The 14,887-nt window shown below is 43.2% G+C and overlaps 1 protein-coding gene across 34 annotated transcripts in view; it reads right to left on the bottom strand.

The window, feature by feature from the left end:
- GK (glycerol kinase) overlaps positions 1 to 2,302 on the bottom strand; it is an 88,348-nt gene extending 86,046 nt beyond the window's left edge. For 33 of the 34 annotated variants that reach the window (XR_014834529.1, XR_014834530.1, XR_014834534.1 and 30 more), the window contains exon 1: positions 2,115 to 2,302. Coding sequence is in view for 15 of the 34 variants with exons in the window: in XM_013986029.3 (XP_013841483.1) it covers positions 2,115 to 2,192 (78 nt within the window). In the remaining 19 variants the exon portion in view is untranslated. 34 annotated transcript variants of the gene reach the window in all.
- Between the last annotated feature and the right edge of the window lie 12,585 nt (positions 2,303 to 14,887).

Below are 14,887 nucleotides of genomic sequence, written 5' to 3'. Positions count from 1 at the left end.
ATGCCACAGCAACATCAGATCCAAGCCGCATCTGCGACCTACACCACAGCTCACCACAACGCAGGATCCTTAACCCACTGAGCGAGGCTGGGGATTGAACCTGCAACCTCATGGTTCCTAGTCAGAGTCGTCTCTGCTGCACCACGATGGGAACTCCTGAACCCAACTTTTAAAGGCTAATGTTGTTTACATCATACATTGAACCACTGATTTTGATAATATGAAGTCGATTAATTCCTTCCCCACCAATGCAGAAAGATGCCTCTTGGGCAACAGAAACTGAGGGACCAGGAACATGCAGTAGATAAAGACTGCTGGATGACAAGGACAACAACAGTAAAGAGTGAAAAGAAAAACAAGCACAGTAAGGCTGGCAACAAAAAAGGAAACCTACAAAGTTATGAAATATCTTACCCACTTTCATTGAGGGCAAAGGCTGTATAAACTAGAGAACAACTGCCACATTTGGTTTGGCCCCTACAGTGCTTTATGAACTAGTTGCCAACATTTGAGGACAGGAAGATTTTACTGAAAACTCTTGGAAGTTCCAGCTTTTCTTAAATAATTTGAAGATCTGGCAACACGGGGCTAATGTTCCTGCTTGGCTGTACCCCTGAGCCTGAGTTTGCTCTCCTTCCTCTACCTGCCTGGCCCCTGCAAGCATCTGTATGGGCAAATCTTGAATAAAGCTTCAAAATTCAACCCACAGTTAGTCAGCATACATGTCTCAATGCTCTTTCTTAATTTGGAAAGATGGTAATAATGATTGAATATTTTACATATTAAATCCAGTTAGGCAAACTTTCTTACTTATGATTCAGGATTACTTTCCAAACATTTATATGAAAATCAAGACAAAGTGAAACCTGCCCTGGGTGATCATATGATAAACAATATAAGAGACAGGAGAATTACGTCTTGGCAGCTCAAACCAGGGTAGGTCATTAAATACCATTCAAACTAAAACTTGACTAAAGGCTTTCACTTCAGACAAGAGAAACAAGTATCAAAACCAAGGTACAAATTCAGGTTTCAGCTAAATGGTCACAGAGCTTTCAAAATATATACAGTGTATATACAATGTATATATACGGTATACTAAATAATGCATGAAAACATGATTTGAGGCAAAGAAGTGAAGAGAGAGCTAAGTAATCATTAAATATTTACATCAACTTGCCAGGTTAGTCAAATGTCCATTGAAAGCATGGGCTCTTAACCAACAATCGTTTATTTAAATTATTTTTAAAGTACCTTTCTGAACTCAGTGCTAGATCACTGTAAGAGCTAGTTTTTTAATTGCACAAAACAATTTAATCAGCAGAGAGTCACTTAAACAGCACTCCACTATGTCAAAACTCTGTCATACATAGTAAATAAAAAAAAAAATTCCCTGTCAATTTAAGCTGTGAAGCGAGGCGAGGACAATCATCTTTGTAATGCGCAAAGTATCAGAGCTAAAATTGACAAATCCTCGAGATTAAATTAAGATTCTGGTTAAAGCAGTGTAATTTGACTCTTTGCCAAAGTGTTCGGCCACTCTCCCCGCCCTCCTCCTAGCGTTCTACCTTCTGCAGTTTCTGGGGAGAGGAAGATAACGCATCATCACGCTAATACTACATTCGTTCTACAGCTCCAAAGGACGCTGGGTTAGGCTACCACAGTCGTGACACAGCTTCCCCCCCACCCCCGCCCCCGCCCCATTCAAGGACGTCCTGCTCCCGGCAGGCCAAATGCTTCTGGGGAAGACTGCAGCAGCGGTCAATGTGGCCACCTGTCCCTGGCTGCAGGCGGGCCGCTCTGCACGGATGTTCGGCGAGTCCTAGCTTCCTCTGGGGTAGGAGTCCCTTCATTAGTAGGGGACCCGGCTCCACAATCAAGGCCAGGGCTGCTCAGCTCAGCTGCGGGGGTCGCGAGAGGCTGTGTTCCCCCAGGCCCGGGCGGAGAAGCTCCAGCGTGGCAAGTCCCGCTCTGGGCCCTTGGCCTCCTTCCCTTGCCTGGGGGCCAGGGCTCTGGGTCGTGGGAAGAACGGGACGGCGACGCGACATCCCGCCCCACGGTCCCAAGGCTCCCGCTCAGGTTCAGCACCTCTTCAAGTGCAACCCCCGGCTCACCAAAAAGCGCGTCGAGCTGGTGCCCTGGTCCACTGCTCCCACCAACGGTCCCAAAACTGCTTTATTCGCGGCTGCCATGAAACCAGCTTGGGGTCGGCGAGGAATTGCAGCCCGTTTCCTTGGTGACGGCGGCGGGCGGAGAGTAGGGCGGCGAGTCGGAAGGGCCAGGCGGCTGGCGGCAGTAGATCGCTCTGTTCGCGCTCCAGGCAGCCCCTTTACCGGCTCAGAGGCTCTACCCCGCCCCTCCAGCCCAGGCCCCGCCCCCACCCGCGTTCCCCACGACTCCGGGGGCGGGGTTGGGGCAGGCGCTGTCTGCCTGGCCAGCCAATTACCGAATGCGGAAAGAGAAGGGCTGTTCAGACAATCTGAGGCTAGACAGACCTCACGGGGGCGGGGCCAGGGCGCGGCGGAGGCGGTGGCCCGCGCGGCAGGTCACGTGGGCCGGGGAACCCGGCGGCAGAACCCTCCTGCCGCTGGGCCGGAGGCGGAGGCCGGTGCTGCCCTTTGGCAGGGAGGGTCAATGGCCCGGGGAAAGGGCACAACCCCACCCACACCCTGGGGCTTCCTCTAGCGGCTGGGTCCCAAAGGGCAGAACTGCTTGTTCCTCTGGTGGGATGTGCAGAGCACGGCGTGAGTCACTCCGGACCAACCCTGCCAGGCCTTCCCGCGCTTCCCACGCCCCGCCCACTTCCCTGTTCCCCGCTCGAGATCAAAATAATCCCCCTCTAAAGGGACTGACCCTTTGTAGGGTCACATTCAGGAGCAGCGCAAATCTTTTGCCTTTGGAGGCTTTTCAGGGACAAGGAAAGCCTAAGTTCCTTCGGTTTAGCTTTTAGGGGAAGCCCTCAAAATCACCATCCCCAGGTCATCAATTGACCACCCGCGAAGATTTCCCGAGGCACCTCCTTGTCCTGAAGCGCCCTTGCTCCTATCTTGACCTGACTGTGTCTCCTCCCTCATACGCTATTTCCTCGCCATAGGTTAAGTGCTCTAAACAGCAAAAGGAGAGAAAAGAGGCCTTCTCATTTGACCTTGAATTTACCTTGCCAGGATTCTTTTGGATCCTGGAAGTATGAATCTTGTTCCAGAGTTTGAAAACCCCTGGCAGTTGCAGAGGTTTTCAAACTCAGGAATAAGATTCACTGTATGAGTAGTTTACAGAACAGGGCCGGGCATATGTGTGGGTGTGTGCACATGCATTTATTTATAATTTATATAGTTATATATTCATTTTTTCAAGTATTTAAAATGCTACCAAAACAATATTTATCCTTCTGTGCTATACATTCGAACTTATTTATACTATTGCATATCATTTTTTAAAATGCTGGTTGGAAAAATCACTAAATTGACTTTGTAAACCAGGCCCTATCAATATCAAAAGCATTGTACTATTCCCACTCTCACTTTTTTTCCTGTTCCATTACTCCAGTCTCTGTGTTCTGTAACATCATTTCTATTTTACACCCTCTTGCTTTACCTAGCACCACCTCACTTATTTATCTCTGTGTTTATAGTTTTACCACTTTTGCTCTGGAAGCAAATTTTCTTTTTTCTTTTGGCTTTTTAGGGCTGCACCCGAGGCATATGGAGGTTCCCAGGCTAGGGGTTGTATCAGAGCTGTAGCTGCTACTAGGGGTTGTATCAGAGCTCTAGATGCCGGCCTACCCCACAGCCACAGCAATGCCAAATCAGAGCTATGTCTGCAACCTACACCACAGCTCACAGCAATGCCAGATCCTTAACTCACTGAGCAAGGCCAGGGATTGAACCTCTGTCCTCATGGATACTAGTGAGATTCATTTCCGCTGAGCCAAAATAGGAACTCTGCAAATTTTCTTATATTCTGTCTAGAAATCAAATTGTGGTGTTCCAGATGAGGCCTACTTATGGGGATGCTGAACTTAATAACTAAGGATAAACTGGCTTGCTTTAGGATAGGAGTGCAGATGGATCAGTATTTCTGAATTTTCTGGAGAAGACACAGGCATACAGGTGAATATAAAGGAACTAGGCTAACTTGCCCCTAAACTCCCTGAAAAACCTTAATTGAACGATATAGATAAGGATTTCCTTGACTCAAACTAGCAGTAAAAAGAAAGCCACCTAACCTAACACATGGATCCAATTAAAAAAAAATCCCTGCTCATGTTTGAACTTTTACACACTTTTGACTCTCAGATTCTGACGGAACAGCAAATTATTTGTTCAGCAGTATTGTGTGATCAGAATTCAGAAGCTTCAGAATAAGTAGGGCTAGATATACATGAATGATTCTGAAACTTATTGATTCTGTGGTTCCTGCAATAGTTTGTGTTCTGCATCATCATTCCTTTTACCAAAACAGAACTTAAAGCCATTGAGGAAATGTGACTTATGCACATCTCATCCTGAAGGAATATGAACTTTGACCCCTTCTTGTCTTAACACAAGCATTTAGAACATCTGCCCAGTGATCCAGATACTTAAGATACTTATCGGACCCTTACTCTAAAATAACTCATGATTCCTTACAGACAAATATTTCCTTTTGATGCCAGAAAGACGTTACTGGAATTTGGGTTCTTTTTCACACAGCTGAAAAATGAACCTCAAGAACACATAGACAGCAAGCAAGCAAAGTCTTTATTACAGGAAAGCAAATAGCTCCCAGGACAGCTGGGAAGGGGGAGAAGAGCCCCCCTCTCTATTGTCTTATAGGGGTTTTATCCCTTAAAGATGGGGGGAGTACCAACATGGGGTCCAGGAAGATGTGGTTTTCTCCTATTGGTCTTGCCCAATTACCTATATCAGTCTTTGTCCAATAGGGGCCTTAGGGTAGAAATGTCCCATAAGTCTCATGGTTTCTTTGCCCATTTCTTCTTGTAAACTGAGTCACAGCGGGGGTAGGGATTAATGTCCATCTGGGCATAGGTACACTCCCTACAGCAAACAAGGCCTGTGGGGGTGTTACTCCCTGGAGTCCTTCAGCCACAAATGTTAATCAATAGCCATATCAAAGAATGTGTGGAAACCCATGCTCCTACACTGACTACCTGAGTTATTATTCTGCCTCACTTTCTTGTGTTGAGTCAGTTGCAAGTCTTGAACAACCTTGTGGCTTTTGCCTTTATAAGCCCCTGACCTTTTCTTCCCCAGAAAAGAACCTTAATCTGTGCCTCTTGAATTGCAATTCTTAAGACTCCAAACAAAGCTCACTGTTTTGCAGCCTTGATACTGACTTTTGATACAAAGGGAAGGGTCTTAAATGGAAGAATCCAGCCCAGCCTATCTCAGTTCCACTCTTCAAATATTTACTCTGATTCTCTTAAACTGATTTGCTCTTATCCTTTTGGAATTATTCCTTTTGCCTGCCCTTTCTCATCCCTTCAAGCCTAGCTACAGTATACAAACTCAAATCTGTATGAATGTAAAAATCAAAGAATATATACTCTGATTCCATTTTGCATACTATAATTGAGAAAAAGTTGGAATTAATCACTGAACTGTTGTTAAAAAATTAATCAATAGTCAATCTAAGAAAGAAATGGAATTTTTTATCCTGGCCAACCTGAGGATTATAACCCAGGAGACAGTCATTTAGAAAGTTCCTGGGACTGTTAGAGGACAAAGCAGAATTATCTAAGTTTTTGAGACAAAAGATGATCTGTCAAATGATGTATTAACAGTTTACACAATCCAGATCTGCATGTAGAAAGCCAGTAGTGGGGCATCCTCGCTCTACAAAGCTAAGAATGTACATTATCTCCTAAGGAGGTCTGGTTACTACAGATGCACAATGCACACCAAAGAGGAGGGAGGAGGACCAAAGAGGCAGAGAATAATTTTTTTTTTTTGTCATGGATGTTCCTCCTGGGCCAGGGATTGAAGCCGAACCAGAGCAGAGACAATGCCAAATCTTTAACTGCTAGGCCAACCAAGGAACTCTAGAGAATGCTTTTTTTTTTTTTTGTCTTTTCTATGGCCACACTCGTGGCATATGGAGGTTCCCAGGCTAGGGGTCCAATCGGAGCTGTAGCCACCGGCCTACACCAGAGCCACAGCAACGTGGGATCCGAGCCACGTCTGTGGCCTCCACCACAGCTCATGGCAATGCTGGGTCCTTAACCCACTGATCGAGGCCAGGGATCGAACCTGCAACCTCATGGTTCCTAGTCAGATTTGTTAACCACTGAGCCATGACAGGAACTCCCCGAGAATAATTTTATTTTTAAATTTTTCTTGTCTTGCCATAAAGTATGAATTTAATTTTATCATAACAATGGTGTCCAGAGTGCATAAGGGACTTGTCTGAGACCAGTCAGCCCTCTGTGGTAGAACCAAGACTAGAATTTCCATCTTGTGACACAAGCATAGTGCCCTTTGACGGCAGCTTGAGGGAAAGGAAGCTGAGGAAAATTAAGAAGAAAAATGGATAAAAGAAGGTAGGATGCTGATTTACCTTGATCTCCCCAACACCCATAGAGATTTGAAGGCAAAGCATTAAACACTTGATCTTCCTGAACTTGACTCACACATTGCCTCCCATGGCTATCTCTTGCTTGTTGGTAAAATAGGGAAAAAATGTCACTAACAGGGGAGGGTTAATGTGAGACTTAAGTGACATAATGCCTGTGAAAGCACTGTACGAGCAGTACAGTTGAAAAGCAAGATGAAAAATCATCATGAAAAGCAAGATGTAGTCTCATTGGCAAGTCTGTTTCCACCAAAGAAATCTGGAGGTGAAGACCAAGGTCCCTCATGCAAATGATTTAAGTAGCTTGAGTCATCAAAAGCTCACTATGATTTCTGACTGTTAGAGCAAGAAATCAGTGTTAATCCCCCCCCCCACACACACACACACCCTGAGGATCTCGGGGTGTTTCACTTATTCTTCCTCTAGTTTTTCTTGTACTTTTACACAGAATTCATATAAGCAAAAAGGCTATATTTCCCTAGGGAATTTTTTTTTCCAGTAATGCTTCTTGATCTTTTCATATGTACCTGACATTTTTTCTGGCCTAGTTTATTTGTTAAGCTAGCCTTTCTTTAATCTCTTCTTGCTATTCTGAGTTACTTGGGTATGGATTGATCTAGACATGCAAGGGATAACATGGAAAGTTATGATGGAAAAGAAGATAATAGTAGTACTGGCATGCATTTTATGAGACTGGGATGATTTAGGCAGATATATGAAATGATTTGCCCAAGGTAGCAGAGGACCTTAAAGTCAGATAAAAAAATTCAAGTATACCTGATAAAAAAAATAGCCAAATTGGGAGCCTTCCCCTCCCCTCCCACCATGGAAACGGACAGTCCACACACATGCATGTTAATAATCTAAGTGTAACCACCCAAAATTATGTATCACTTTATGCAATGTGACAGTTGTAACAGAGTTAGAACATGGCAATGGTTTCTCAAAGTTTACCTACATCAGAACCACCTAGGGAACTTGTTGATGGGTTCCCGACTCCAGAATTTCCGGTTTAGTAGATGAGTTCTCACAATTTTTTTTCTTTTTTAGGGCTGCACCCAAGGCATATGGAAATTCCCAGGCTAGGGGTTAAATTGGAGCTGCAGCTGCCGGCCTATGTCACAGCCACAGCAATGGGGGATCCTTAACCCACTGAGCGAGGCCAAGGATTGAACCCTCATCCTCTTGGATCCTATTTACTAAGCCACTAAGGGAACTCCACAATTTGCATTTCTAACAGGTTCCCAGGTGATGCTGATATTTCTGGTACAAAGACCACACATTGAAAACCACTGTACTGGCATGCTAGAATTTCTACTTTTCTAGGATTTAGCAAAACTGTGAGGTATGAGAAATCTGTCTTAAGACTAACATATACACACTACTAGATATAAAATAACAAAGACTGACTGTATAGCACACAAAACTCTACGCAATATTCTGTAATAACCTATATGGTAAAAGAACCTGAAAAAGAATGGATATATGTATATATATAACTGAACCACTTGGCTGCACACCTGAAGTTAACACAACATTGTAAATCAACTATACTCCAATGCAAAATAAAAATTAAATTAAAAAAAATTAAATAAAGGGGCTTTCCTGTTGTAGCACAGCAGAAACGATTCCGACTGGCATCCACGGGGATGTGGGTTTGATCCCTGGCCTCGCTCACTGGGTTAAGGATCTGGTGTTGCTGTGAGCTGTGGTGTAGGTCAGCAGCTGCAGCTCTGATTTGACCCCTAGCCTGGGACCTTCCATATGTCGTGAGTGTGGCCCTAAAAAGACAAAAAAAAAAAAAAGAAAAAGAAAAATTAAATAAAAATGTCCATCTGAGGAGAAAAAAAAAATACAATGTAAACTTGTATTTTGCAATACATTATGTCAAAGGATGCCATGTTAATGTCTTTGGTATAAAATGGTAACCTTTCTCTTGATAAGCAGAGAAAACTCATTGGTTACACATTGACATTTCCTGTGGCTACTCTACTTTCACCCACCCAAATTAGTTACAACTCACTCTGTCCCTTCACAGATACAGAGGCGACTGGACTTGGGCCATGTGACCTTCATGGTCAATAGGATGTTAGCAAGCATGATGAAGGCAAAGACTTAATAAGTGCTTGTACAAGTGGGCCCTGCCCTCTTGGATCTGAGCTGCCATGCTGTTAAGAGAGCCAAATTACCCTACTAGCTGATGAGAAGCCACGTGGAGGAGAACTGTGGAGTTCTAGATGACCAACACCAACTTTCAGATATGGGAATGAAACCATCTTGGATACTTCATTCCCAGCAGAGCCCCCAGCTGATTGAAGCTGCTCAGTGAGTGATCTAGTTGCATGAGCAACCTTAGCCAACACCACCTAGAGCAGGACAACCACTCAGCTACACCTCGAGTGTTCACAGAGTTAGGAAAGGTAATAAACAGTTGCTGGTTTTAGTGACTTGGTTTTGGAGCAACAGAGAAATGACACAATAGGGACATTTTAGTGTGATCTCTACTCAGAGAATCGAATTCTTGGACATACTTGGGTTACCATAAAGACACTGGCTCTTTTGGAAAAATCAAAGTATGAGCCTCCAGGTGTTTTCTCATTTTCCAAAACCTTGCTTCTGATGCAAGTTGAGAAGTTTCAACTTGAAATCCTGTTCCTGCTAAGGTTCTGGGGAAGGGATAATACATGAAATGTCCTTAAGGTCTTAGTTGGGTCTGTTAAAGGCATGGTGGTGCTTAAGATGGAACCACTGTCACTTTGGTTGTTTTTATTTCCTTCCCCCAGTATCTCTTTGGCTCTCTAGTCTCACATTCCTCTTATTTCCTTCAAGCTTTCTCTTTTGTGTGCTTGTTTGCCTTTCCCTTTCCATATGCCCAACTCCAAGCCTGAGACAAAAATTTTTACTTTTGTTCCTATTTATTTTCTGCTTTTTGCCTCTATACATACAGATGTAAAAAATATGAATACTGACAAAAATGAAGCCAAAGTAACCATAATTATGTTAAATACTGTGTTCAATTACGTTCATGATTATAAATCATGCATTACATTTATAATTATGGGGCAATGACTTTTCAAGTGCTCCATTCACACATTCATATCATCCCCCCAAAAGAAAATTGATTTAGTGCCTTTCTGACAAGTCTTATAGTGGTCACACAATATATGCTGAATTAATGAAGGGAATTCACTAATTTCAATGAGATTACAATCATTAATTTGCTGATTTTTTTGGGGGAAAAAAAGTGTGCCCTTGAAAAGAAAAGGTAACTTTACAGTTTATTTGGTTAAGCTCCCTATTTAAACTTGACTAGGAAAAAGAATTGGAGGAAAGTCTATCATTTATTATTCAGTGGCATGTAAGGAATGGAGAACAATGATCTTAATTGAAGTATATTTGTGATTCTTGCAATGGCAAACTCTATTCATGTTTGAAACATTCCACCAAAATAATCTGTGTCTTTGGGGATTTTTGTTTTTTAAGAGCCATGCCTGCAGCATATGGAATTTCCCAGGGTAGGGGTCCAATCAGAGCTACAGCTGCCAGCCTATACCACAGCCACAGCATCGTGGGATCTGAGCCACGCCTGTGACCTACACCATAGCTCACAGCAACGCTGGATCCTTAACCCAGTGAACCAGGCCAGGGAGTGAGTCCTCATGGATCCTAGTTGGGTTCATTACCACTGATCCACTACAGGAATTCCTGGGGATACCTTTTATGTGTGAAGAAACATATGGATTTTTTTGTGTGTGTCTTTTTGCCTTTTCTAGGGCTACTCGCTCGGCATATGGAGATTCCCAGGCTAGGGGTCTAATCGGAGCTGTTGCTGCTGGCCTACACCAGAACCATAGCAACTTGGGATCCGATCCACATCTGTGAGCTACACCACAGCTCACGGCAATGCTAGATCCTTAACCCACTGAGCAAGGCCAGGGATAAAACCCTCAACCTCATGGTTCCTAGTCGGAATTCATTAACCACTGAGCCATGATGGGAACTCCTGGATTTTTTTAATTTTTAAGAATTTTAAAAATTTGTATTTCTTGGCTGGACCTGCAGCCAAAAAAATTAATCTAAGTCGCTCTTCCAAAGTCACTCAAATGTAGGAAGTTGGTCACATGTGTGTCTTAGGAATTTATTGCTATTTATGAAAAAAAAACTCAGAGTTATTAGCTAACCTATAATGAATCAACAGTATTATTTTCCAAAGATACTATAAACATATAAATATTCTATATACTAAAAATTGATCTATCACTGAAAAAATTCTGGCCTTTTTTCAGAGTTTACTTTTTTCTTTTCTTTTCTTTTTTTGGCCACCTGTGGCATGCAGAAATTTCTGGCCCAGGAATCAAATTCACATGACATCAGTAACCTGAGCCACAGCAGTGACAACATAGAGTCCTTATCCGCTAGGCCACCAGGGAAACATTCTTTTTGTAAGCCACTCTCCCAAGGCCTCATTTCTCACCAATGCACACACCTGTTACCAATCTCTCTATGTTACAGAATGAGGAATTAAAAACCTTAGAGAAACACCAGATGCTGGTGAGGATGTGGAGCAAGAGGAACACTTGTTTATTACTGGTAGGAATGCAAAATGGCACAGGACTTTGGCGTACACTGTGGAAGTTTCTTACAAAACTACACAGACTCTTAGCATACGATCCAGCAATCATGCTCTATGGTATTTACCCAGAAGAGGTGGAAACTTATGTCTACACAAAAACCTGCAGCAGGTATTTATAGCAGCTTTATTCATAACTGCCTAAACTTAGAAGCCACCAAGATGTCCTTCAGTAGGTGAATGGATTAACTGTGGTACATCCAGGCAATGGAATTTTTTTTTTTTTTTGTCTTTTGTATTTTGAGGGCCACACCTATGGCATATGGAGGTCTTCAACCTGAGGGTCAAATCGGAGCTCTAGCTGCCGGCCTACACTACAGCCACAGCAACGTGGGATCCAAGCTATGTCTGCAACCTACGCCACAGCTCATGGCAACACTGGATCCTTACCCCACTGAGCAAGGCCAGGGATTGAACCTGTGTCCTCATGGATGCTAGTCAGATTTCTTTATGCTGAGCCACAATGGGAACTCTGGCAATGGAATATTATTTAGCGCTGAAAAGAAATGAGCTATCAAGCCAGGAAAAGACATGGAGGAATCTTAAATGGACATTGCTAAGTGAAAGGAGGCAATCTGAAAAGGCTACACAATGTATGATTCCAACTATATGACAATCTGGAAAAGGCAAAATTATGGAGACAGTAAAAAGATCAGTGCTTGCCAGGGGCTTGTGGGGTAGGGATGAGTGGAGATGAGCAGTCAGAGCACAGAAGATTTTTAGGTCAGTGAAACTACTCTGTATTGATACTGTGATGATGGATAAATGTCATTATATGTTTGTCTAAATTCATAGAATGCAAACACTGAGAGCAAGCCCTAATGTAAACTATGGACTGTGGGTGAAAATGATATGTCAATGTAGATTCATCGGTTGTAACCAATGTACTGCTTTGGTGGGAATATTGATAATGGAGGAGGCTGTGGGTATGTGGGCAGTGGTCATATGGGAGTCTCTATTCATTCTACTTAGTTTTGCTGAGAACCTAAAACTACTCTTTTAAAAAATCCGTTTTTTTTAAAAGCCTGTAGAAATAGTTTTGGTAGATACGAATGGTTCTGTTCCCTACTTACCCTCCTCAGCTAATTGTCATGTTACCGGGCATTTAATATTTTGGTTGAGAAATCACCACTCTTTCCCTCCCAATGCTATTTCAATTCTTTGGTCTCTACCTCCTTTATTTTTGACCACATTGCTTGCATTGGTATACTTGATTATATAAAATAAATTTTATTTGAATTATTTTTAATTATATTTAAATAAGCTTATTAATTTAATTTTTTTTCTATTTATGGCTTCTCCCATGGCATATGGAAGTTCTCAAGCCAGGGATTGAATCTGAGCCACAGCTATGACCCAAACCACAGCTGCAGCAGCACCAAATTCTTTAATCCACTATATGGGGCTAGGGATTGAACCCACACCTCTGCAGCGAGCTGAGCTGCCACAGTTGGACTCAACCCACTGTGCTACAGGGGGAGCTCCTGAATTTAATATATATATATTTTAAAGCTAAGGCTATTTTAAACATTTGATAGAAATTGGGAGAGTTCTCCTGTGGTGAAGTGGGTTAAGGATGGTACATTGTCACTGCTGTGGTGAGGGTTGCTGCTGTGGCAAGGGTTCGATCTCTGGCCAAAGAACTTCCGTATGCTGTGGGTATGGCCAAAAAAAAAAACTTGGCACTATATGAAATTACCATTTTTTTGTCTTTTTAGGGCCGCACCCGCAGATTATGGAGGTCCCCAGGCTAGGGGTTGAACCAGAACTGTAGCTGCTGGCCTACACCACAGCCACAGCAATGCTGGATCAGAGCTGTGTCTGTGACCTACACCACAGCTCATGTCAATGCTGGGTCCTCAACCCACCGGGCAAGGCCAGGAATTGAACCTGCATCCTCATAATTACTAGTCAGATTTGCTCTCTGAGCCATGATGGGAACTCTGAAATTACTAATTTCTGGAAAAAAAGCAGGTTTTTTTCCCCTGCTTTTAAGAATAGGTGGTCCCTGGAGTTCCCATTATGGCTCAATGGTAAAGAACTTGACCAGTATCCATGAGGATGTGGGTTTGATCCCTGGCCTCACTCAGTGGGTTAAAGGATCTGGCATTGCCTTGAGCTGTGATGTAGGTTGTAGTAGCGGCTCAGATCTCGAGTTGCTGTGGCTGTGGCTTAGGCTGGCAGCTGCAGCTCCAATTTGACCTCTAGCCTGGGAACTTCTATATGCTGCAGGTGCAACCCTAAAAAAGAAGAAGAAAAAAAGACTCACACACACAAAGAATAGGTGGTCCCCAAATCTCTGCTCTTCAGGAAAATTTCAAGAACACTTTGTACTTCCATTTTCAAATATACCTCAACCACTCCACTCCTCTTCATGCCCTTTCCCCTAATTGCTGGTTAATGACACTACAATCCACAAATGGAAATTTTCTCCTTATAGTTCATGTCTGGCTGCCTGGAAATGATGGTGATGTCACAATCATGGTTAGGCAACCTGGCAAAAGGAACCTGGTTAAAGGGAAAATACATTCTATCTGTAAATTAGTATTTGTGCAATGAAGAAACCGTAATTTTGTGTAATTCTCCTGTCATGACCTCCTCTTCTTTTGGATGGGGTAATACAATATCTCTGCCTATTAAAGAGAACTTGCTTTGATTTTGTGCCAATGTCCAAACACTTTGGGATGCTTACTTATTTCACAGGTGACAGAGTCCATATTGCTTCACCCTGTGGAGATCTCCAGCCTACCAGTCTCACAGATATGGACACCCCCATTGACATATATGTGTTCAGAAATAGAGAACAGAGTGATCACTTTTAACTTTTGATTCATAGCCCCGTGGTTATGAAACTTAAAGACACAAGCCCCATTCCAAGGGTTTGGTGCCTTCTGTGGTAACCTCAGTGAAGTAATTTGGAGGAGAACAGATTTTCCTCTATGATTATTATTTGGGAGTTTTCTCTGCTCACAAGTATAAGAGAGCTTCTTATGTGGATTGTATTCAGGGAAGATGATATTTTAAGTCTTTTGATACCCCCATCCTGTTAATTCTATTGAAAAAAAATTTTTCCAAAGAAGGAAAGGCTGGGAGTTCCCATTGTGGCTCAGTGGTTAAGAAACCTGACTAACATCCATGAGGACTCGTGTTCGATCCCTGGCCTTGCTCAGTGGGTTAAGGATCCAGTGTTGCCATGAGCTGTGGTGTAGGTTGCAGATGCAGCTTGGATCTTGGGTTGCTGTGGCTGTGGTCAAGGCCAGCGGCTATAGCTCATATTTGATCCCTAGCCTGGGAACCTCCATATGCCACAAGCGCGGCCATAAAAGACAAAAAAAAAAAAAAAAAAAAAAAAAGAAAAATAGAGAGAGAGAGAGAAAATGAAGGAAAAGCTGGAAGTTCCCGTCATGGCTCAGCGGAAACAAATCTGACTAGTAACCATGAGGTTGCGGGTTTGATCCCTGGCCTTGCTCAGTGGGTTGAGGATCTGGCATTGCCACGAGCTGTTGTGTAGGTCGCAGATGTGACTCGGATCTGATGTTGCTGTGGCTCTGGTGTACGCTAGCAGCTATAGCTCCTATTCGAACCCTAGCCTGGGAACTTCCATGTGCTTCAGGTGCACTCATAGATAATAAAAAAAAGAATGCCATTCATTGACTATCATCACCATGCTGCACACCCCCGCATGAG

The sequence above is a fragment of the Sus scrofa genome, chromosome X (genome assembly GCF_054392235.1).
Source record: "Sus scrofa isolate SSC_HxYL_T2T_F1_AM1 chromosome X, Sscrofa_HxYL_maternal_Yorkshire_Landrace_v2.0, whole genome shotgun sequence".
Lineage (NCBI taxonomy): Eukaryota > Metazoa > Chordata > Mammalia > Artiodactyla > Suidae > Sus > Sus scrofa.
Note: the sequence above shows the minus strand (reverse complement) of the source record. Positions and strands in the feature narration are given on the sequence as shown.